The following is a 25,791-nucleotide window of genomic DNA, read 5'->3' as shown; positions in this document are numbered from 1 at the left end:
CTTTCCACCACATTTGTTTTATTTTATGTTTTATTTAATTAATTAAGTTTTATACTATTAATCATCACTAATCCATCCACCATCATTATTAGAAAAGTGGTTTAATTACCACTTAATTCCCCTGTTCATTTTCTAATTAAAGATTCTTTAGCAATTAAACTTTTACTATTTTTACAGTTTAGTCATTGAACCTTAATTAAACACTAATTCAACAAAATTGATTATCCAAAATTCAATTCACTTATAATATAACTTCTTAATTATTTAATATAAACATTCAAGAGCTCGGTTTACGACAATGAGGTCCTGATACCTTATTTTCCAATATCACTGACTCTAAGGTCGAAACATTTGTACATGAACTAACTATCCAATTAACAAAATTAAAGAACCAAACTTTAATTAAACTTCATAGTGACCTCTTAATATTTCGAAAATGGGGTTTCGAAACCACCATTTCCAACACATTTGATTTTTGGGTCATTACACATTTTCTCATTAGCAAAACATGTGAAAAACTCATAAATTAAAGCTTTTTTTAATTCAATCTATTTTGACTTAGTCCATTTTTTCTTTTGCTATATTATTCATCTCAAATGCCTAATTAAAACTCAGAAAGAAGCTTAAAATTAAAAAATTCATAAACCCAAAAAATTATTGAATTGACGACCTCAACTCTGATCGCCTTACTCTTTGTTACAGGGATTGTACTAGTTTCAAGCTCTAATGTTCTTGCATCTTTATCATTTTTAGCTCAAGTATTAGAGAGAGATTGTAGGTTAAGGTCATAGCATTAAATATACTATTGAAAATCATTTTGGATACAAAACTATTAAAAATACATTTACTTTTACTTTTTAAAATATTAAGATTTTTAAATATTTTATAAATAGAATTAAAATGATAAATCTTGTAAATATTAATGTCCAAATTTATTAAATTTTTAAATTTAAAATTAAATTAATAAAATTTGTAAACTTAGACTTCTAAAAGAAAACTAATAGAAGACTGATTAAAAAAAATTGGAGAATAAAATAGAAAAAACTACAAAGTTGAGTGACGCTTCTTGGACTTCACTTTTTCTTTTTAATAATTAAGTCCGGTGTCGGACCGACTCACAAGTCTATTTTCTAATTTCTTCAAACTAAACAACAATTAAGCTTCCTAGCGAAGCCCGAAAACGGCCCAGCTCCGCCATGTAGCCAAGTCAAGCCGAGGCAATCAGTTTTCCTTATCTATCCGTCTCGTTTTATCCTCTAAATTTAACTCCATTGAAAACGTCTTTCTTCTCTGCTTAAAAAAATCTCCAAAATTCTCTGATGTTATTACAAAGAGACATTTCCGTGCCATTTTTTGCATTAACACCAAAACCGCACCTTAAAAACCATGTTTTTTGCGCCAAAAAAGCAATCCCATTTCCAGGACGTCCACTAAAAAATGATTTCGTCTCCTGCAATCTTAAGGTGTTTTACCTTTTTTTTTTTTTAAATATTCTTCTAACTTATAGTTGGTCAATAAACGGGTTGTGATGGTTTCTTCTTGTTGGGATTTTTTTAGATGGTCAATGGGGCGAGGTTTCATGGTTCCGTAACGGATGCTACTGGTTTGGAAGATGATGATTTAGTGGTGGAGACCTGCATCACTCGCACTTTGCCACCTGCTTTGACACTTGAGCATGGTCTCCAGAGTATTACACAGGCTGTAGAAGAGTTGAAGTTTAATCCTCCATGTGCTTCTAGTGGAGTTTTGAGATTTCAGGTATAGCGCACACACAACACACAAGATTTTACTTACATGCAGTATAGGATAGTATGGTGTTGCTGCTCTTTTTCGAGTAATGAATGTATGGACATCATGTTCCCTTTTTAGAATAATTCTAATCCATGATGGTTCTGGAAGTAAAATGTGATCCTGTTCATTTAAAGTTCCATTTTTTAAAATCAGATCTCAAGGTGGTTTCCAATGAGAAATGAAACTTTATTCATGAATCATGATGTATCTTCTACATAAATTTATGGTTGTAGATTTGTTTGACATTAGTATATATGTAAGTAAATTAGTACTTACATAGTTGAAGTGTTTTATACTTCAGGACATAAGAAAATAAATTTTGAAAATTACATTGTTAATTAATTTATTTGTTTTGATTTGTTTTTTAGAATCAATGCAATGTTACTGTTGTCTTTGCAGGTTGCTGTGCCCCCAAGTGCAAAAGCTTTAAATTGGTTTTGCTCTCAACCAGAATCTTCGGCTGTTTTTCCTATGTTTTTTCTTTCTAAGGAGACAATCAGCCCAACATGTAAATCATTATACTTGAACAAAGTTCGTGGTGTTTTTGGAATTGGAGCTGCTATTTCCTTTACAAACTCTATTTGTATCCCTGGAGGGCTAAGTTCAACCAAGAGGTTAATGCCATTCTTTCTTGTACATGTGTTTCCTCCTTTTTTACTTGTTAACTTTTTTGGGTAGTAAACATGCTTTCCTACAAAATTTGAGTTAATATTCTTGATATCCATGTGAATCAAATGATTCTCTCGAGCTGCCTTTTGATTCTTTGTTAGTTTTGCTAGTAAATAGTATTGCCCCTAGTTTTAGCTTATTGCTTTATGACAAGATAAAACACACAAGAACCCTTTATTCATACATCCAATTTATTCTGCAAAATTCATAAAACGAGTAGTGTGTAAAGAAGTAACTAGAAAATGGTCATGCTTTAATCTCCTAGGAAGTTAGTGTCTCTGTCCGGTTTGACCTGGAAAATTTGTCTCTAGTTCAACTTCGACTCCAACTTGCATGTCTGATATGAATGCAACTCACACTGTTCCAGTTCTGAAGGATCTTGTTGGAGTATGAACACCAAATGGAGGAAACTGAACCATGAAGTTTAATGTTTTGAATTATGGTTTTATAGTAACTTAGATTTGAAGTTCAGATTTTTTTCCTTTCATGTATTTTTTACCCAATGTTCTTCAGGTTTTGTTAGATTAGCTGGAAGACTTTATTATTTACTTCATCATTTTTTTTGAAATAATTCACACTAAAGAATATACTATAGCTTGTTTGCAGATTTCTCTCAAATGATTCAGTCCTTATGTCAACTTATGGTTTTCTGGATATTAATTTCAACACAGACTTGTCTTCTGTGAAGCATAAGGCTGGTTCTTTTTACTTTTTCATTCCTCTGGTAAGCCTGCTTGCATTAGCAGTTAGCATGTATTTTCTGCAGCTAATACCATTTTTTGGCATAATTGCTGATCTAAGTTTGTTATTATTTGATCACTGTCAAACTCCTTCTGAAAGTGCTGCATATATTTATGATTTTTTATTCTTTTTTCATCAGATTGAGTTAGATGAGCACGAGGATATCTCTATTTTAGCAGCCACATTGGCATGGAGTGACTCTTGCTTGTGTACATTTGAGCAGGCCATTCATTCGTATGAATCAGCCCTTTACCAGGTTCTCATAATTTTCCATACCTTACAATGTGTAGTATTTTGAAGCCAAGTTCATAGGACTAATTAAACCAAGGAGCATGGATTTTTTATGTTGACTTAATTTTCATGACATGGTACCTGTACATGTCCAACTAACTTTTTGCTACATGAAACATTTTTTGTATCTATTGCTAGGAATTATATGATCTTATTCATAGTTTTCAAAATTAACTAACTGCCCATAATTATCTTTCATTCTGTTTTGCATTCTAAAATTTGGCTAAATGAATTAAATATGAAATTTAAGCTAAAACTGAAGTTGCTTCAGCATGTGTGAGTGTTTGGTTTGTCAGATTTCAGAATATTTGAGTATATCAAATATGATTCTAAAAATACTATCCCTAACTTTAAGGCTGTACAGTATCCCTACAATTATTCTGTTTTCTAGCATAAAGTTACCTTAGTTAGGCTAATTATGTGTATAAAAATGTCTGTAATCTCTTGTGGAAAATATAATAGAAAATATTCTGTTTTTCACATGGTATCAGAGCTTGTTATTTAGCCAGATTTTTGGGATTTTTTAGCCGGTTTCTTTAGCCTGTTTTTTTTTCTGACTCCCAACCAGTCCTCAAGTCTATAGAACTTGTTCAGACACAACATGACTGAAACTGTCAAGACCAGTAACACTGGGAAGGGCTCAGAAATTTCTGTAAACAACTCAAATCCAATGAGTGAGTTTCAGAATATCCAAGTAGCCTACAGGCTAAATGGAAAAAATTATCTGAAATGGTCCCAACTGGTTCGTACCTTCTTGAAAGGAAGAGGAAAGCTGAGTCACTTACTCGGAACTGGACCTAAAGAAGGGGACCCTAAGTTTGATGCTTGGGATGAACAAGACTCTATGGTAATGTCTTGGTTATGGAACTCTATGATGCCAGAAATCAGTGATACATGCATATTTCTTAGCACATCCAAAGAAATATGGGAAGCTGTGAAGCAGACTTATTCTAAAGTTTGAGATGCTGCGCAAATCTATGAAATCAAGACTAAGATTTCGTCCACCAAGCAAGGAAGTCGATCAATCACGGAGTATTCCAATCTGTTGCAAAGTTTGTGGCAAGAGATGGATCATTACCAGTGCATTCAGATGAAGTGCAGTGAAGATGCAGCACTCTTGAAAAGGTTTGTTGAAAAGGATCGAATTTATGATTTTCTTGCTGGACTGAATGTTGAGTTTGATGCAGTAAGAGTTCAAATACTTGGAAAAGAGGAACTACCATCACTAAATGAAACAATTGCAATTGTTCGTGCTGAGGAAGGAAGAAGAGGAGTTATGGTGGAGAACAATCAAGTGGATAGTTCAGCCTTGGTTACTAATGCTGTAAATGAGAGGAGATTTGGCTTGGAGCAGCCAACTAGTGAAGATAATAGACAGATAGAACGTACAAAGTCTTTTAACAAGGATTCCGTATGGTGCACCTACTGCAAAAAGGATCGTCACACTAAAGACAGATGCTGGAAATTCTATGGGAAGCCACAGACAACAAACAAAAATTTTTCAGAAAAAGGTGGACAATCAAAGGGACAAGGACGAGCAAATACAGCTAGACAGCTAGATAAAAAAAAACAACTCTCAGGAATTACCTATTGAATTCAATAAAGAAGAAATTGAGAAGTTAAAAAATTTGCTGGGATCATTGGAAAAAACTTCTTCAACAGGTACTTGTAGTTTGGCCTTTTCAGGTATATCCTCTTCTCAAAGTTCTAAAGTCTCAAATACAGATACCAAAAGTTCTTGGGTCATTGACTCAGGAGCTACAGACCACATGACCCACTCCTCACAAAAATTTTTTTCATATAAACCTTGTTCTAGTAGTAGAAAAATAACAGTAGCTGATGGTTCTGTGATCACAGCGGCCGGTCAAGGTGATATTGTTATAAACAAAAACCTTACTCTTAAAAATGTCCTTCATGTTCCAAAATTATTTATCAATATTTTATCCATTAAAAAAATTACCAAAGACTCTAACTGTAAAGTGGTTTTCTATCACAATCGGTGTCTTTTTCAGGAACAGAATACGAGGAGGATGATTGGACATGCTAAGGAAATAAATGGCCTATACTATCTTGAAGAATCCAGTGAAGAAGTTAGTGTTCTGAATTCCTCACCTTTATCTCTCATATCCGAGTCTATTAAAACCAATAAAGACCAAATTTGGCTCTATCACCTTCGCCTTGGTCACCCATCGTTTAGAGTCCTTAAAATTATGTTTCCTTCACTATTCAAAGGATTAACTGTTGAAAAATTTCATTGTGATATCTGTGAACTTGCAAAACATAAACGTACCTCTTTTCCAGTAAGCAATAAAGAACATCCACTCCTTTTACTCTTGTTCATAGTGATGTTTGGGGGCCATCCACTATTTCAAATATTTCTGGAGCTCGGTGGTTTGTATCCTTTATTGATGATTGTACTCGTGTGTCTTGGATTTTTCTTTTAAAACAAAAATCTGATGTTAGGTCTGTCTTTCCAATTTTTTACAACATGATCAAAACACAATTTGGGGCCGAAATAAAAAGGTTTAGGTTAGACAATGCCAAGGATTATTTCAATCAATTCCTCTCAACATATTTTCAAGAAAGAGGCATTATACATGAGTCATCTTGTGTTAGTACACCCCAACAAAATGGTGTAGCCGAAAGAAAAAATGGTCACATTTTAGCCATTACAAGAGCCTTATTGTTCCAAAAAAACGTCCCTAAACAATACTGGGGGAAACTGTTCTAACTGCTATTCATTTGTTAAATAGATTGCCTACAAAGGTCCTTGAATCTCAAAGTCCTATGCAAGTTCTAGCCAAATTTTTTCCTGATTTCAATACCACCAGTAATCTTACTCCCAAAGTATTTGGCTGTGTCGCCTTTGTCCATGTTCATTCTCAAAATAGAGGGAAATTTGATCCACGGGCTGTCAAGTGTGTCTTTCTTAGATATTCTTCCACTCAAAAGGGGTACAAGTGCTATCATCCAGCCACAAAAAATTTTTTTGTAACAGCTGATGTTACTTTTGCTGAACAAGAAAATTTCTTCACTCGTCCTTATCTTCAGGGGGAGATCTTATTCACAGAAGATAAGGACAAAAAATTCTTTCTTCTTGACATTCCAGCTCCTGTCCAGCAACCAAACACTCTCATTCCAGCTCTAAACGCTCCCATTCTGGCTCCTGTCCAGCAATCAAACACTCTCACTCAGACTTTGCCTGCTACCCAACCTGCTCAACTTGAAACAATGACCCCTATACAACCTGAAATTGAGCCTAATATACCCAAATCACCAAGAGGAATTCAGGACACTACTTGCCCGTTACTGGTTTACTCAAGGAAGAAGGCACCACTGCAAGTTCAATCATCTTCTTCTCCTATACGACCTGAGGTAACTGATGAACCTACTTTGAATTCTAATACTACAGATTTAGATGATTTTCCCATTGCTATTAGAAAGGGGACTAGAGCTTGTACAAAACATCCCTTGCACCTATTCATGTCTTACAAAAACTTGTCCCATAACCACAAAGCCTTTCTTACTAGCCCAAATTCTATTTCCATTCCTAAAACTGTATTCGAGGCATTAGAAGATGAAAATTGGAGAAATGCCATGAAGGTTGAAATGGAAGCTCTTGAAAAAAATAAGACATGGGACTTAGTGAAATTACCGGAAGGAAAGAAACCGGTGGGATGTCGCTGGGTGTACACAGTGAAATATAAGTCAGATGGTTATTTGGAGAGGTACAAAGCAAGGTTGGTTGCTAAAGGGTACACTCAAATGTATGGGATAGACTATCTTGAGACATTTGCCCCTGTTGCAAAGATGAACACTGTAAGAGTGTTGTTGTCACTAGCTGCCAACCGAGGCTGGAAATTACAGCAATTTGACATCAAAAAAGCCTTTTTACACGGTGACCTTGAGGAGGAAGTCTAAATGGATGTTCCTCCAGGATTCGGTCCGAATACAGGACAGGCAGTTTGCAGACTAAAAAAGGCTTTATATGGACTAAAACAGTCCCCGAGGGCTTGGTTTGGAAGATTTACCAAAGTGATGCTCAAGTTGGGATATAACAGAGTCAAGGAGATCATACTCTGTTCGTAACACATTCATCTTCAGGGAGAGTGACTGCTTTATTAGTCTATGTTGATGATATTATTGTGACTGGTGATGATCTAGAAGGAATGGAGAAATTAAAAAAATGCCTAGTAAAAGAATTCGAAGTCAAAGAGTTAGGTAAGTTAAAATATTTCCTTGGTATTGAAGTGGCACACTCTCGGGAAGGAATATTCATATCTCAGCAAAAATACATAGTTGATTTGTTGACAGAAACAGGCAAGTTGGGCTGTAAACCAGCAGAGACACCCATAGAGGTGAACCACAGACTCGGAGATGTATTAGAAGATACAGCTGTTGATAGAAGGTCATATCAAAAACTTGTGGGGAAGCTTATTTACTTGTCCCATACCAGACCAGATATTGCCTATGCAGTAGGTGTTGTAAGTCAGTTTATGCACAATCCTAAGGAATCACATCTTAGTGCTGTTTATCAGATTTTACAGTATTTAAAAGGCACGCTTGGCAAAGGAATCTTATTTAAAAAAAGGAGAAAATTTAACCCTTGAAGCCTATACTGATACAAATTATGCAGGATCTATGGTTGATAGAAGATCAACCTCTGGTTACTGCACTTTCCTAGGAGGCAACCTTGTGACTTGGAGGAGTAAAAAACAAAACGTTGTCGCTAGATCTAGTGCAGAAGCTGAATTTAAGGCAATGGCTCTTGGAGTTTGGGAGTTGTTATGGCTAAAGATTATATTGGAAGACTTGAAGATCAAGTGGGAAGGTTCAATGAAGTTGTATTGCGATAATAAGTCTGCTATCAATATCGCACATAATCCAGTTCAACATGATCGAACGAAGCACGTTGAGGTGGACAGACATTTCATAAAGGACAAACTGGACAGTGGCTTAATTTGCACTCTATTTGTGTCCACTGATGAACAACTAGCAGATATACTTACCAAAGGATTGTCTGGGAAGTTGTTTCAGAAATTAGTAAGCAAGCTGAGAATGGATGATATCCACTTCCCAGCTTGAGGGGGAGTGTCAGATTTCAGAATATTTGAGTATATCAAATATGATTCTAAAAATATTCTATCCCTAACTTTAAGGCTATACAGTATCCCTACAATTATTCTGTTTCCTAGCGTAAAGTTACCTTAGTTAGGCTAACTATGTGTATAAATATGTATGTAATCTCTTGTGGAAAATATAATAGAAAATATCCTATTTTTCACAGTTTTCATGTAAAATAAGTTCTTGATTTTAAAGTTGCAAATATGCTTATGTCCCAAGTCAATGGTAGTTGTTGAAACCTTGATTTTCTGCTCTTCACCTGGTTGGAATTCTTTTCCTGAGGTGTTTGTGATTTTCACTCTCAGTCTTCTTCCTTTTTAAAAATATTTGTTGCTAAATTTGTTCAGGCAACTTCTCATTTTTGGCCCACTACAGAGAGATGCCACTCTGAACGCGTAAGAGCTGCCATTAGAAAACTTAATGTGGTTGAGGATAATACAGTGCAAATGGTATGCATTCTACGCTCTGCTTTTCCTTTTTCTTTCTCAAGTTTTGTCTTGTTTGTAGATTCTTGTTTGGATTCAATGAATTATTTTATGATATCTGAACTTTTGATCTTTACTTGTTTGAGGATGCTGAACAATTTTGCTTCCAGCAAATTATACTTTAATATGGTAATCTGTAAATTCTCAACTTTTTGAGGATTTATGCGTAAGTTTTAAGTCTTTGATCCCAACAATTTTCTTATCTCCTTGGTGAGAGAATTGAGAATTGAATGCCTTATTGTTCATTTATCTAATGTTTCACATCAGCCTAGTTCTTTTCTGTTCTAATCTGTTGGCAGCCTTTCTCTATGTTTCTTGAAGCGGTCCGAGTTGCTGTATAACATTTTTTTTTCCGTTTATTGTAATTATTTTGTATTTACTGTTACCGACTTTTCTGGTGTTCATGTTGAAGAGTAAAGACAAATGATTCTGATATATGTCTTCAAGCAAATTCTTTGTATGCATTTTTGAGTTTGTCTCTAGGAAGGGACATAATTGAGTGTCATGTCAGTGTTGTTTTTAGGTGCTATTATTGATGACAGTGTTTTGCTAGGCATACACGAATGGTATCCTGTTGGGCAGAAGGGATTTTGAAGCTCACACCATGGAACTGGTATCTCCTTTTTCCTGGTAATTATTTATTCTTTATTATTCGTATTTCAATTTGCTTCAGTATTTTTTTGGGTACTTATATACATTTCAATAAGTCCAACTATTGTTTACTTTTCTTGGTTAAAATGAATTGTCATTTGAATGGCCTTATGTACTAATATATTCTTGCAGAGAGGTGCACATTTTTTCAAGCAGTTCTGTTTCAAGTTTTCACCAACGATTGGTGTTGCCTGCAACATGGTATAATGCTTTTTGCTGGTTACTTTCGAGAACATTCTTTTAAATACTCTGTTTGGGCAGCTTCTGCGAATAGTTTAAAGAAAAATATCATTCTAATATTCTAAATACTAAGTTTGAGGAGGTGGATATGCTATTTGTATCAGTTTCATTTTTCAGTTAGTTTTTGTGCGAATACATTATTTCTTAAAAGGTATTTCATTGAACATAATTGCAAAGGTTACCAATTGCTTCATTTGTGTAAAGAAATGATGATGCTTTGCGGATTGAACGGACACATGGCATATTATATTTTTGCTTGAGTAATTTTGTTTATCCAAAGAAGTAGGAATAAAATAATTAAGATGCATGCAATTAATTGCTTTGGCAATTCATGTAATAGAACTTGAAGGCTATTTATTATGTTGACCGAATAAAGGTATCAATATCATCTTTAATCTTACCGTGTATCAAAGATAATAACCCAAAATATGCTTGTTTTTCCAAGTCAATGCAGAAAATGATGTGGTAAGAGGAACTTTGTATAGAATGTTGCCATAAACAAACTGGATGATGCTTGTTGAAGTTTTATGTCTCTTTCTGATTGTCAGTTGGATCATGCCAGTGAAATGGCCTATACCATTCAAGATCGTGCTAATATCAATGCTGTTTGGGCATCACTTATAGTTGAAGAATGTTTTCGCCTTGGTTTGACTGTGAGTTTTATCCCTGATCTGACATGTCTATACTCTGCTGCATCAGCCTGATAATTCTTCATTGCAGTATTTTTGTGTAGCTCCAGGATCCAGGTCATCCCCCCTTGCTCTTGCTGCTTCTGCTCATCCCTTAGTGACCTGTATTTCTTGCTTTGATGAGAGATCACTTGCATTTCATGCTATTGGGTATGCAAGAGGATCTCAGAAAGCGGCAGTCATCATAACTACATCAGGGACTGCAGTTTCTAACCTTTTTCCTGCTGTAAGTTTCATGCTCATCTATGAAAAGTGCAGTTCTAGTCTAGGAAGATCATATGGTCAACAATTTTTCATTTTTTAATTAATCAGTATGTCTATAGGGCTTTCACTACATATTTCGTTACGACATTCTATCTTGCATAATCATCATTGTGGAAGTGAAAAGTCTTCAATTGCACCCTCTTTCATCATTTACTTACCAGTAATGTTCATTTGTATTTCTCATTCACCAACATTGCCCACTTGATGCAAATATTTGGCATACCTTAGGTGGTTGAAGCCAGTGAAGACTTTGTACCCCTTCTGGTACTCTCAGCAGACCGCCCGCCGGAGCTTCAGGATTGTGGAGCAAACCAATCAATCAATCAGGTGAAACAAAATTGAATAACTTCTTTTCAAAATTTGTTTTGGGTTTTCTTGTATCAGGGTTATTTATAGCGTCAATATGTTACATGAAATATATACACATACAACAGTTTTTTATTTTTGAGAATTTATTATCTTTTTGCTTGTATCACAACTGAATATTCTCTTAATCTTACACTATACACTTTCACACACACATATCCATCTGCTTATTTGTTAACATCTTTCTGTTAATTTGTGTGCTAGGTAAATCATTTTGGTTCTTTCATAAGGTTCTTCTTCAGTCTTCCTCCTCCTACTGATCAAATCCCTGCACGGATGGTGCTTACCACGCTGGACTCTGCTGTTCACTGGGCAACATCTTCACCAATTGGTCCTGTTCATATTAACTGTCCTTTTAGGGAACCATTAGATGATCGTCCACAAAATTGGAAATCAAGTTGTTTGGAAGGATTAGATACTTGGAGGTCTAATACTGAACCATTTACTAAGTATATTATAGTGCAGCATTCTTATTTATGTAATACTGCTACACGCGGTCAAATGGAAGAGGTTCTAGAAAAAATTCGAAGGGTTAACAAAGGGCTCTTAGTCGTTGGTGCCATCTCTGCAGAGGATGAGGTATGGGCAGTTCTTCTCATGGCAAAATACCTTCAATGGCCTGTTGTGGCTGACATATTATCTGGGATAAGGTTGAGAGAGCTCTTGTCTTCCTCTCCTGAAGTTGAAGAGAATATCCTTTTTGTTGACTATCTTGACCATGCATTGCTTTCAGATTCGGTTAGGGATTTGGTCCAGTGTGATGTAATTGTTCAGGTGGGACATCACTTCTTTCCTCTTTCACAGGGTTTAATACACTATTGCATGCAAGGGAAAATGCTTTCATTTACTGTAGGTAACAGCACATGGATTAAATGAATAAATGTTAATATATTGTATCTAAGTGGGTACTTCTTGATACCAAGTCATTCATGGTCTTATGTCTTTCTTGTTTATGATTTCTTCTGATTCCAATTCTTAACAGATTGGGAGTCGGATTACAAGCAATCGAATCTCTCAGATGCTGGAGAAATGTTTCCCATGCTCATATATCTTGGTTGACAATCATCCGCACCGTCATGATCCTTCACATTTTGTAACACATAGAATCCAAAGCTCTACCATTGAATTTGCTAATATTTTAATGAAAGCCCAAATTCCACATAGAAGCAGAAAATGGCATTATTATCTACAAGCATTAAATATGATGGTATTGATCTAAGGCTGTGATTCTCTCCATGTTTCGTTTAGCTGTGTGTTGAGCATTTTAATGCTTCATGCATGGTCTGCCTTTCTCATTTTATGTTTTTCTTGTCGATTATTAGGATAAATGAATCAATAGGTTGAATATGGTTGGACCATGCATTTGGTTGGTCTAGCTTGTAATAATTTGGTAAAAGCAAAATTTGAAAATGCAACTAGAATAGTCTTTGCATATGATGTTATTCTATTGTCATGGATACTTGTTGCCTTGTTTTATGCCATTCCGTAACTTTCGGCATGAATTAATTCAATATTTTTCCGTATTCAGGGCATTAAATTCATTTTCATCTTTATTCTAGGCTTTAGCTTGATTTTCTTTTTTTGTCTAAACGGAAGTCTCTACAGCCTCTCTGTAGTATCTTGTCATTTTACATATTTTTGGTATTTTTCCTTATTTGGCATGGATGTTATATGATTACATCCAGTGGTAGGATAAATGAATGTACTATGATATATATATATATTCTTTATTGCTTCCTACCAAAATGACTGATAATTTGCCCTCTGTAAATTGTTTATATTATGGTCTGTCATCTTTGTATTCTTCTGTATCTCTGAAGTACTCTTGCCATCTATGTAGGTTGGACAGGAGATATCATTTCATCTTTCTGTTGAACACTCTTTGTCAGAACCTTATATTGCACATGTAATCTCAGAAGCACTTTCAGCTGAGTCGGCTCTTTTTATTGGAAACAGCATGGTAATACGTGATGCAGACATGTATGGATGCAATTGGACAAGTGATAATCACAGTGTCGCAGATATGATGTTAAAGACAGAATTACCATGTACTGGGATATTGGTTGCTGGAAATAGGGGTGCTAGTGGAATTGACGGTTTGCTTAGCACTGCTATTGGTTTCGCTGTAGGATGCAATAAGCGAGTATGTATTCACTTTAGTCCTTTTGACATTCTGAAGCAGTTATACATATTACTTCTGGTAGAATGTGTTCATTATGGTACTATTATTTCTTATTCTTTTCCTGTTTTTCTTGATTTGGGATGCAAGAATGACATCTTTCATAAAGATAGAAAACTTGTTGAAACTTTTGAATTTCCATAAACAGATGCTTTTCTTAGTTTACTTTTTCATTTTCCCATAATTAATGATGCTAAAACTTCATAGGGAATTAGGGAAAACTTTGTTAAGTTCTTGCTTCTTTTCTTCTTCCCGTAAACAATAACATTCCTGTCATACCCATGGCTTATATTATGTGTTTAGTTTCTGTTTTTGTTTCTATTTCCCATTCCATTTTAAGGATACTTACAGAAAAAAATATATTTAGGTGCTCTGTGTGGTTGGAGATATTTCATTCCTTCATGATACAAATGGCTTGGCAATTCTGAAGCAGAGGTAGGATTCTTTGTTCTCTTTGTTTTTAAGCAATAACCTCAAAAGAGAAGAACCTAAAATTGGCAGGGTTCCAATACCCATTAATGGGATGTACATGATAGAAGGGACCGAAATAAAGAAAGAAAGAGTTGTAAATTTTAAAGCATCTGAAAGCTCAATGAAATAATAGGTAAAAGTCAACTTTATGTCTTGAACAATAAATTTCGTGAAGTGTGAAAAACAGGATATTTTCTATTATATTTTCCACAAGAGATTACATACATATTTATACACATAGTTAGCCTAACTAAGGTAACTTTACGTTAGGAAACAGAATAATTGTAGGGATACTGTATAGCCTTAAAGTTAGGGATAGAATATTTTTAGAATCATATTTGATATACTCAAATATTCTGAAATCTGACACTCTCCCTCAAGCTGGGAAGTGGATATCATCCATTCTAAGCTTGCTTACTAATTTCTGAAACAACTTCCCAGACAATCCTTTGGGAAGTATATCTGCTAGTTGTTCATCAGTGGACACAAATGGAGTGCAAATTAAGCGACTGTCCAGTTTTTCCTTTATGAAATGTCTGTCCACCTCAACGTGCTTCGTTCGATCATGTTGAACTGGATTATGTGCGATATTGATAGCAGACTTATTATCGCAATACAATTTCATTGGACCTTCCCACTTGATCTTCAAGTCTTCCAATATAATCTTTAACCATAACAACTCACAAACTCCAAGAGCCATTGCCCTAAATTCAGCTTCTGCACTAGATCTAGCCACAATGTTTTTTTTTTACTCCTCCAAGTCACAAGGTTGCCTCCTAGGAAAGTGCAGTAACCAGAGGTTGATCTTCTATCAACCATAGATCCTGCATAATCTGTATCGGTATAGGCTTCAAGGGTTAAATTTTCTCCTTTTTTTAAATAAGATTCCTTTGCCTGGCGTGCCTTTTAAGTACTGTAGAATCTGATATACAGCACTAAGATCTGATTCCTTAGGATTGCGCATAAATTGACTTACAACACCTACTGCATAGGCAATATCTGGTCTAGTATGGGACAAGTAAATAAGCTTCCCCACAAGTTTTTGATATGACCTTCTATCAACTGCTGTATCTTCTAATACATCTCCGAGTCTGTGGTTCACCTCTATGGGTGTCTCTGCTGGTTTACAGCCCAACTTGCCTGTTTCTGTCAACAAATCAACTATGTATTTTTGCTGAGATATGAATATTCCTTCCCGAGAGTGTGTCACTTCAATACCAAGGAAATATTTTAGCTTACCTAGCTCTTTGACTTCGAATTCTTTTACTAGGCATTTTTATAACTTTTCCATTCCTTCTAGATCATCACCAGTCACAATAATATCATCAACATAGACTAATAAAGTAGCCACTCCCCCTGAAGATGAATGTTTTACGAACAGAGTATGATCTCCTTGACTCTGTTTATACCCCAACTTGAGCATCACTTTGGTAAATCTTCCAAACCAAACCCTCGGGGACTGTTTTAGTCCATATAAAGCCTTTTTTAGTCTGCAAACTGCCTGTCCTGTATTTGGACCGAATCCTGGAGGAACATCCATATAGACTTCCTCCTCAAGGTCACCGTGTAAAAAGGCATTTTTGATGTCAAATTGTTGTAATTTCCAGCCTCGGTTGGCAGCTAGTGACAACAACACTCTTACAGTGTTCATCTTTGCAACAGGGGCAAATGTCTCAAGATAGTCTATCTCATACATTTGAGTGTACCCTTTAGCAACCAACCTTGCTTTGTACCTCTCCAAAGAACCATCTGACTTATATTTCACTGTGTACACCAAGCGATATCCCACCGGTTTCTTTCCTTCCGATAATTTCACTAAGTCCCATGTCTTATTTTTTTCAAGAGCTTCCATTTCAACCTTCATGGCATTTCTCCAATTCTCATCTTCTAATGCCTCGAATACAGTTTTAGGAATGGAAATAGAATTTAGGCTAGTAAGAAAGGCTTTGTGGTTATGGGACAAGTTTTTGTAAGACATGAATAGGTGCAAGGGATGTTTTGTACAAGCTCTAGTCCCCTTTCTAATAGCAATGGGAAAATCATCTAAATCTGTAGTATTAGAATTCAAAGTAGGTTCAGCAGTTACTTCAGGTCGTATAGGAGAAGAAGATGATTGAACTTGCACTGGTGCCTTCTTCCTTGAGTAAACCAGTAACGGACGAGTAGTGTCCTGAATTCCTCTTGTTGATTTGGGTGTACTAGGCTCAGTTTCAGGTTGTATAGGGGTCATTGTTTCAAGTTGGGCAGGTTGGGTAGCAGGCAAGGTCTGAGTGAGAGTTTTTGATTGCTGGACAGGAACTGGAATGGGAGTGTTTAGAGTTGGAATGAGAGTGTTTGGTTGCTGGACAGGAGCTGGAATGTCAAGAAGAAAGAATTCTTTGTCCTTATCTTCTGTGAATAAGATCTCCCCCTGAAGATAAGGACGAGTGAAGAAATTTTCTTGTTCAGCAAAAGTAACATCAGCTGTTGCAAAAAATTTTTTGTGGTTGGATGATAGCACTTGTACCCTTTTGAGTGGAAGAATATCCAAGAAAGACACTTGACAGCCCGTGGATCAAATTTTCCTCTATTTGAGAATGAACATGGACAAAGGCGACACAGCCAAATACTTTGGGAGTAAGATTACTGGAGGTATTGAAATCAGGAAAAAATTTGGCTAGAACTTGCATAGGACTTTGAGATTCAAGGACCTTTGTAGGCAATCTATTTAACAAATGAGTAGCAATTAGAACAGCCTCCCCCCAATATTGTTTAGGGACGTTTTTTTGGAACAATAGGGCTCTTGTAATGGCTAAAATGTGACCATTCTTACTTTCGGCTACACCATTTTGTTGGGGTGTACTAACACAAGATGACTCATGTATAATGCCTCTTTCTTGAAAATATGTTGAGAGGAATTGATTGAAATAATCCTTGGCATTGTCTGACCCAAACCTTTTTATTTCGGCCCTAAATTGTGTTTTGATAATGTTGTAAAAAATTGGAAAGACAGACCTAACATTAGATTTTTGTTTTAAAAGAAAAATCCAAGACACACGAGTACAATCATCAATAAAGAATACAAACCACCGAGCTCCAGAAATATTTGAAATAGTGGATGGCCCCCAAACATCACTATGAACAAGAGTAAAAGGAGTGGATGTTCTTTTATTGCTTACTGGAAAAGAGGTACGTTTATTTTTTGCAAGTTCACAGATATCACAATGAAAATTTTCAACAGTTAATCCTTTGAATAGTGAAGGAAACATAATTTTAAGGACTCTAAACGATGGGTGACCAAGGCGAAGGTGATAGAGCCAAATTTGGTCTTTATTGGTTTCGGATATGAGAGATAAAGGTGAGGAATTCAGAACACTAACTTCTTCATTGGATTCTTCAAGATAGTATAGGCCATTTATTTCCTTAGCATGTCCAATCATCCTCCTCGTATTCTGTTCCTGAAAAAGACACCGATTGTGATAGAAAACCACTTTACAGTTAGAGTCTTTGGTAATTTTTTTAATGGATAAAAGATTGGTAATAGTTTTGGAACATGAAGGACATTTTTAAGAGTAAGGTTTTTGTTTATAACAATATCACCTTGACCGGCCACTGTGATAACAGAACCATCAGCTACTGTTATTTTTCTATTACTAGAACAAGGTGTATATGAAACAAATTTTTGTGAGGAGTGGGTCATGTGGTCTGTAGCTCCTGAGTCAATGACCCAAGAACTTTTGGTATCTGTATTTGAGACTTTAGAACTTTGAGGAGAGGATATACCTGAAAAGGCCAAACTACAAGTACCTGTTGAAGAAGTTTTTTCCAATGATCCCAGCAAATATTTTAACTTCTCAATTTCTTCTTTATTGAATTCAATAGGTAATTCCTGAGAATTGTTTTTTTTATCTAGCTGTCTAGTTGTATTTGCTCATCCTTGTCCCTTTGATTGTCCACCTTTTTCTGAAAAATTTTTGTTTGTTGTCTGTGGCTTCCCATGGAGTTTCCAGCATCTGTCTTTAGTGTGACGAGCCTTTTTGCAGTAGGTGCACCATACGGAATCCTTGTTAAAAGACTTTGTACGTTCTATCTGTCTATTATCTTCACTAGTTGGCTGCTCCAAGCCAAATCTCCTCTCATTTACAGCATTAGTAACCAAGGCTGAACTATCCACTTGATTGTTCTCCACCATAACTCCTCTTCTTCCTTCCTCAGCACGAACAGTTGCAATTGTTTCATTTAGTGATGGTAGTTCCTCTTTTCCAAGTATTTGAATTCTTATTGCATCAAACTCAACATTCAGTCCAGTAAGAAAATCATAAATTCGATCCTTTTGAACAAACCTGTTCAGGAGTGCTGCATCTTCACTGCACTTCATCTGAATGCACTGGTAATGATCCATCTCTTGCCACAAACTTTGCAACAGACTAGAATACTCCGTGATTGATCGACTTTCTTGCTTGGTGGATGAAATTTTAGTCTTGATTTCATACATTTGAGCAGCATCTTGAACTTTAGAATAAGTTTGCTTCACAGCTTCCCATATTTCTTTGGATGTGCTAAGAAACATGCATGTATCACTAATTTCTGGCATCATAGAGTTCCATAACCAAGACATTACCATAGAGTCTTGTTCATCCCAAGCATCAAACTTAGGGTCCCCTTCTTTAGGTCCAGTTCCGAGTAAGTGACTCAGCTTTCCTCTTCCTTTCAAGAAGGTACGAACCAGTTGGGACCATTTCAGATAATTTTTTCCATTTAGCCTGTAGGCTACTTGGATATTCTGAAACTCACTCATTGGATTTGAGTTGTTTACAGAAATTTCTGAGCCCTCCCCAGTGTTACTGGTCTTGATAGTTTCAGTCATGTTGTGTCTGAACAAGTTCTATAGACTTGAGGACTAGTTGGGAGTCAGAAAAAAAAACAGGCTAAAGAAACCGGCTAAAAAATCCCAAAAATCTGGCTAAATAACAGGCTCTGATACCATGTGAAAAACAGAATATTTTCTATTATATTTGCCACAAGAGATTACATACATATTTATACACATAGTTAGCCTAATTAAGGTAACTTTACGCTAGGAAACAGAATAATTGTAGGGATACTGTACAGCCTTAAAGTTAGAGATAGAATATTTTTAGAATCATATTTGATATACTCAAATATTCTGAAATCTGACATGAAGTCTTTTCTCTTTTGACATATTATATACACTTCTCTCCTATAATTATCTTAATAGATCTTTTATTCAAAAATTTAGAAATAAAAATGATTGAGATATGACATGCTAGACTAGACCTGCCCATGGATGTCATGACTAGAGTCTTGTTAGTTAACTCTTTTCTGTTAAGTTTCTCTATTTTAACAATGTATATGAATGTCAGATGCATGGTTTGCATTCTCTAAATGGTTGTATAAAAAAACTGATGTATCCTTATTTATTTCGTACTGACCATGGAAACATTTTAACTTTCAACCTTTTTGTTTAAAGGATGTTGCGAAAACCAATGACAATACTTGTGATCAATAATCGTGGTGGTGCAATATTCAGCCTCCTCCCAGTTGCAGATAGAACTGATCCAAGAGTGTTGAATCAGTATTTCTATACATCCCATAACATTTCAATCCACAGGCTATGTGAGGCACACGGGTAATTTCTTCAACTTTTTGTTTGCAATTACGATAAGTGAATGTTAAATCAGAGAAAAGAGCAGTGAATAAGAGTGGGAGAAGAATTTCTTTGATTTCTGATATCCCAGTTGTGAAGAATTACAAACAATTTATACACATTCAATAGAGAAAGAAAAGGAAACTAAATAATTTTATTATCCATAATAATAAGCAATTAGCTGATAATAATCTCTAAAATTCTGCTATACACTGTCAATTAGTCAACAAGTAATCATGTAATTATCATGAGTGCAGTGGGCTTTCACCCTATATGTATCGAGTTGCATGTGCTTTATATTAAAAGCAGAATGTATTAGGTTTTTGTCAGCTTAATGCCTACCACATCTTATCTATTTAAACAATTTGTTGAGGGCAGCAATATTTCAGGGTTATGTTTCTTTTTTTTTTCTTTTTCTTTCTAATCTTTTACATTTTTTGAGGTTCAACCTCTTTTGCTATTCTTCTGCAACTGTATCAATCCTTGTTTCTGAACAATTTTGTACTAGTGTATGTTTCAGTTAAATAGTTTGTTAGAAGATTATAATTTGTTGAATATCTCAACAACAGAAGTAAATGTTGAATGCTGGTTACAAACTTTAGTAGAAAGAAAAGAAATAGCTGAAATGGCAATAATTGGTTCAAATGAGTATGAATCCAGGAAGAAATAGAGTGGCAATCAAATGTGAGTTAAAGAAGATGAATGTAGACTTATGATGGGGATGATAGGAATCATTTCCTAAATGTTTTTGTTGGTCATAACAAATATATGTAGCTGATCATAATGCTGATCTACTGAGCTGAAAGCGGGTACTATGGATGAATTTATTCATGCCATTTCCAGGTCAAAGTGGAATATGAGCTAAAGCTGCAAGATAAAGCATTATTACGATGTGTTCATTTGACTATTAATAGAGTTTATTGGTGAGAAAAAGATGCACATACATTGTTGAGGTTTTGTCTTAGTCTATTGTATTAAAAAAAAAAAAAAAAACTTTGACCTCAATTTAAGGAATATGTGTCATCCAGGTCGTTCTGGACTTTGTACATTGAGAGATGATACATCATACATATTCATTGATTTGTATGTCTTTATTTGTGTTGGGGATTAAATAAATCTTTTATGATTTACCTTTCACTGTAGCAAATTAGTTCCAAGCCTTCTCGTTAGGGTTTACATTGGAAAGTTCTCATTTGATGCTGAATACACAGGGTGAAACATTTGGAAGTAAAAACGAAAATGGAATTACATGAGGCTTTAATCTCATCTCAGAAAGGAGACACAGACTGTATCATTGAAGTTGAGAGCTCCATTGATTCTAATGCCACTTTCCACAGGTAGTTAGGTTCTAAAGTTTATTCAGCAATTATGATTCTTAGTTAACAGGTAAATACCTGGTCAATCTGCTGACATATCTCTCTTTTTCTCAGTTATATAAGAAAATTTGCTTGCCGAGCGGCTGAACATGCTTTGGGTGTCATTTCAAAACTCTCTCCTCCAGAATCTATGTCACAAGGGTGCCACTGCAAAATCCAATCAATTAGTTATTCAGTCTATAGGTATACTTTTGTAAGAAGAGTAGATTTGAAGCTTTCTTAACTTTGCCAGTTGCAGGGATTATTTAGTATTCATCTTTCAATTATGTGTGGTTCAGGATTCAGCTTTGTGCTCCACCTACTTCAAGCGCGCTCTATCATGACCGTACTGTATTTTATAGAGAAGGTTTTATTTTGTCTTTGACTCTTGAAGATGGAAGTATAGGGTATGGAGAGGTTAGGTTCTGCTAAATTCATTTTTTGTTTGTTTATGAGTCTGTATGTTGTTATCACTGGTTCTTTTTCTCTTTTCTTGAAATAATTATTCCATCTTTTTTACCTGTTTTTTCCCATAAATTTCTGTTATCCTTGTTCTTGTATAAGCTACTGTTCAATCCTATTTATTTTTGTAAGCAAACAGGTTGCGCCTCTTGAAATTTCCCAAGAAAATCTGCTGGATGTAGAAGAGCAACTTCGTTTTCTTTTTCATGTAATGAAAGGAGTTACCATTAATTATTTTCTACCAATGCTCAAGAGTTCATTTTCATCTTGGATATGGAAGACTTTAGGCATTCCGGTAGGTAGAACTATCTACATTCTATTAATAAAATGTGTATCTAGTAAATAGGGATATTAGAAAGGAAAAATGTCGGTAAGAGGATTAGAAGAATGGCTGTTCCTAGGCGCATGTATCTTTAACATTTCTTGATTGGATCCTGATATTCTATGCTTGGCTTATTTAGTTTTTGTTATACAGGTATGTTCGCTCTTTCCAAGTGTCAGATGTGGTCTGGAGATGGCCATTCTCAATGCTATAGCAATGAGCCATGGTTCAAGTTTATTGAACATACTTTATCCTTTGAGGGAAAGAAATGAAGAAAAATCTGAAAATTTGGCTAGCATACGGATATGTGCTCTTATTGATAGTAGTGGTACTCCAGAAGAGGTTGCTCGTATTGCTGTTGATCTTGTTGAAGAAGGATTTACTGCAATTAAGATAAAGGTGAGCTAAACCTAAGTGATTATGCTTTTGATATTGCAATTCACTTATATTAACTGGTGTCTTTTCCAGTACTTTTTCCTAGAGTGATGCAGCATATGTTTAGTTAGTTTTATTGAGTCTGTTATATATATATATAAACCTTAATTTGCTCTTTGATGATTCTTCTGCAAAAGGTCGCATGTAGGGCAGATCCAGTCGAAGATGCTGCTGTAATACAAGAAGTAAGAAAGAAGGTCGGTTGCCACATTGATCTTCGTGTTGACGCCAACCGTAACTGGACTTATGAGCAAGCTATTAAATTTGGCTTCTTGGTTAAGGATTACAACCTGCAATATATTGAGGTACATCTCTGTGAACTTGACTGATTTACTCCCACATCGGTCCCAATTGGACTACTGTCTTACTGATTTGGATAACAATTCTGGCATTTTTTATGTGACTTTAACATTGATATATTTCAGGAGCCTGTTCAACATGAATCTGATATTATAAGGTACTGTGAAGAAAGTGGCTTGCCTGTGGCCTTGGATGAAACTATTGATAATTGCCCTGAAAATCCTCTGAATATGCTTGTCAAGTATAACCACCATCAGATAGTTGCTCTGGTGAGTGACATTAAATTAACATTTATTAAATCAACAGGGCATGGGCCATATACCCTTGGTGACATGCTTTATGTAGTGGTGAGGCACTGTTAGTTGAATGTGTTTATTGATTAAGTTGAATCACTCTAAACCTCAACCTGTATGCTTAAATTTACCGGGCAAAAATCATAGGAATGTTGAGCTAGAATTCTGCAATCACTTTGTTGGAATCATAATGATAAGCACATTCGTAATAAGGCTTTTTTGGTATCGCAATGTATGCTACAGAAATAATCAGCAATTAAGCTAATCCATGAGAAGTCAAAGAGTGAATTCTATACTGATCTCATTTCTAGCTTTCCGGGAGCATTGTTCTGTTAAGTATCCATCTTCTTATTGCTGTAGTCATCATAAATCATAATCATCATTGTCAAGAGCAGCATGATTCTGATAGGAGTCTGTGTAAGATTTTTAACTGGGGCCAACTTACCAGCATAACTTACAACTGGTAGGAGGCACACCATGTCTTTGATAAAAGGAAACCACTCATATTTTGTGCATCTTTTAGGGCATACCAATGTTATCAAAATCTTTCACCTCGAAGTGACTTTTTGGTAAAATCCTCATCTTCATCAGCTTTATTTGTCCTTCCAGGTCATTAAACCAACTGTAATTGGTGGATTTGAAAAGGCTGCAATGATTGCACAATGGGCACATATACAAGGAAAGATGGCCGTAATTAGTGCTGCATTTGAAAGTGGCCTAGCTTTGTCAGCATATATTCTGTTTTCCTGTTATCTAGATTTGCAGAATGCTGATACATGCAAATTGATGAATTATAGCCCAGCTTCTTCTGTTGCTCATGGTTTTGGGACATATCGCTGGCTTGAAGAAGATATAACAACTGATCCACTTGGCATTGGTCGGAATCCAAGTACTGGCTTTATAGAAGCATCTGTTGCTGATGCCACCCATCTCTTGCATAAATTTCAAATGAACCACAATTTTATTCATAGAACCTTTACTGGTGAAAAGGTCCTAGGATATCACCTGGATCTGGATTCAAATGATTTCTCTTTCTCCGTCAACGTACAAGAGATTGGTCAAAGAAATAATTTGAGGAACTCGGTAACATCTACATACCTTGTTTTGCCCTTCCCCTATTTCTTTCCTTTCATATTGAAAGGAAATATCTTTCAATACCATCTTCTTATCCACAAGGAAGTGGCAAATATGAAATTGATCGGATTCATCTCTTTTTTGGTTATGTTTAGCTGAAAATATTAGTGCTTGTGAAATTCATTGCACATATTTGTCTTGACTGCATATCTGTGGTTGGAAAATGGCCATGCATGAAAGAAAGCTTGAGATATACTGTAGCTATTGCTTTCAGAATGATGCAGGGCATATTTTTTGTGCTCCCTTCTCGAGTGCTAACCACACCTTACCTTTGCCAATGCAGGGTAGCACAATTCTATTTCTTCATGGTTTTCTTGGGACTAATGAAGAGTGGGTACCTATCATGCATGCCATCTCAGGATCTGCAAGATGCATTTCAGTTGACCTGCCTGGTCATGGGGCAACAAAGATAAAGAATTGTGGTGATGACAAAGCTGCGCTGCGATCTCTGTTATCAATCGAGATTATTGCAGATTTGCTGTTGAAATTAATTGAACATGTCACTCCTGATGAAGTTACTCTCGTTGGATATTCTATGGGAGCAAGGATCGCATTGTACATGGCGCTGAAATTCAGTGATAAGGTAAATTTATGGAGTATGAGATAGCGGTAGTCTCTGGAGTAAATTATTATATTTGCATTATTGAAGGCAAACCTTTTCAGATTGAAGGGGCTGTTATATTATCGGGAAGTCCTGGACTAGAAGATGCAGTGGCAAGAAAAATTCGTAGGGCGAAAGATGACTCTAAAGCTCGTTCTATCGTTACACATGGTTTACAGCTCTTCCTAAACACCTGGTATTCTGGAGGCTTGTGGAAGAGGTGTTTTTCTTGTCTCTGTTCTCAGCTTTTGATAATTATATTAAAAGTGCTTTGCTAGTGTGCTGTTCTTCACCTCTTTGCTGATATCCATTGAACAGCTTGAGGAGCCATCCCTATTTTAATCATATTGTTGTTAGACGGTCGGTGCATGATGACTTGCAAGGTCTCGCGAAAGTCTTGTCTGGTTTAAGCCCTGGAAGACAGCCGTAAGCCCTTTCATTTACTTATTTGTTTATTTTTTGCTATTTCGTTTTTGGTTAGATTTTTATTTTGTTAATAGTCCCAACCCATGTTTTATTTTTGCCCTGGATGACAGCCGCAAGCCTTTCATTTACTTTTATTTGTTTATTTTTTGCTTTTTCATTTTGGTTAAGAGTTTTAGTTTGTTAATAGTCCCAACCCATGTTTTATTTTTGAAAGCAAAGGCTTTTATTGAAGTTTTAATGCAAAGTGCATGACTGCATGGTAAAACAATGGAAGAGCCATGCATCAGTTCTGATTTCTGACATAGATTATCTACCTTGAAGGCCATTAAGTGGTTGAACTTGTAAATGCATGCTCCCATTTTAACATGTTTTTTCAATTTATTATACAGATCATTATGGGAAGACTTGAAACATTGCAAAGTGCCTCTTATGCTCGTAGTTGGGGAGAAAGATGAGAAATTCAAAAGGGTGGCTCAGAAAATGTGGCATGAAATCGGGCATGATAGAGATGATGCAGTGAGCAAGCTCCATCAGATGGTTGTGGTGCCCAGCTGCGGGCATGCTGTTCATTTAGAGAACCCTCTTCCCATCATCCGATTAGTGAGACAATTTATGACCAGTTTAAGAAGTGTTAAGTTACAAGAAAAAGGGAATGTTAGAGATTTGTTGATTTATAATCAATGACAAAGATACCATCTCCAGAATCTCCCAAATGATTCATCTGTAATACTTGAATTATAAGATTGTATACATTCACAATATGTAAGTTGTTAATGTATTTAATTAAGTTGAATAGGACAAAAGTCAAATCCTCATTTTAGATAGAAATCCAGGCCAAGAAACATATTTATTGCA

General features: G+C 35.6%; 1 protein-coding gene across 6 annotated transcripts; it reads left to right on the top strand.

Annotated features, from left to right (window-relative positions):
• The first annotated feature begins 1,174 nt into the window (after positions 1 to 1,174).
• Positions 1,175 to 25,791, top strand: LOC107887399 (protein PHYLLO, chloroplastic). 6 transcript variants are annotated; one of them, XM_016811627.2, is made up of 28 exons: positions 1,175 to 1,463; positions 1,558 to 1,758; positions 2,191 to 2,405; positions 3,067 to 3,184; positions 3,341 to 3,457; positions 8,964 to 9,065; positions 9,655 to 9,714; positions 9,885 to 9,953; positions 10,541 to 10,645; positions 10,713 to 10,907; positions 11,174 to 11,272; positions 11,516 to 12,085; positions 12,294 to 12,518; positions 13,152 to 13,454; positions 13,858 to 13,925; positions 19,432 to 19,590; positions 20,820 to 20,945; positions 21,039 to 21,167; positions 21,263 to 21,380; positions 21,565 to 21,720; positions 21,901 to 22,146; positions 22,320 to 22,487; positions 22,608 to 22,751; positions 23,385 to 23,846; positions 24,193 to 24,492; positions 24,573 to 24,730; positions 24,829 to 24,936; positions 25,326 to 25,791. In XM_016811627.2, exons 1-28 carry the CDS (start codon positions 1,320 to 1,322, stop codon positions 25,618 to 25,620), a joined length of 5,160 nt encoding a protein of 1,719 aa, XP_016667116.2. In that variant the 5' UTR covers positions 1,175 to 1,319; the 3' UTR covers positions 25,621 to 25,791. The 6 variants fall into 6 exon arrangements, with proteins under 6 accessions (XP_016667116.2, XP_016667115.2, XP_016667119.2 ...); XM_016811626.2 differs by having other exon boundaries at positions 1,178 to 1,463; positions 23,385 to 23,858; XM_016811630.2 differs by lacking the exons at positions 1,175 to 1,463; positions 1,558 to 1,758 and having other exon boundaries at positions 2,280 to 2,405; positions 3,056 to 3,184; positions 23,385 to 23,858.

This window comes from Gossypium hirsutum, chromosome A03 (assembly GCF_007990345.1).
Source record: "Gossypium hirsutum isolate 1008001.06 chromosome A03, Gossypium_hirsutum_v2.1, whole genome shotgun sequence".
Taxonomy (NCBI): Eukaryota; Viridiplantae; Streptophyta; class Magnoliopsida; order Malvales; family Malvaceae; genus Gossypium; species Gossypium hirsutum.
This window is presented reverse-complemented; position numbering and strand designations above follow the sequence as displayed.

Bases quoted from the DNA above. Each gene is read 5' to 3' on its own strand.
- LOC107887399 (XM_016811626.2), top strand. From the start codon at position 1,320: ATGTTATTACAAAGAGACATTTCCGTGCCATTTTTTGCATTAACACCA. The intron at 3,458-8,963 runs GTTCTCATAATT...AAATTTGTTCAG, and splicing joins ATGAATCAGCCCTTTACCAG to GCAACTTCTCATTTTTGGCC. The intron at 21,721-21,900 runs GTAGGTAGAACT...TTTGTTATACAG, and splicing joins GGAAGACTTTAGGCATTCCG to GTATGTTCGCTCTTTCCAAG.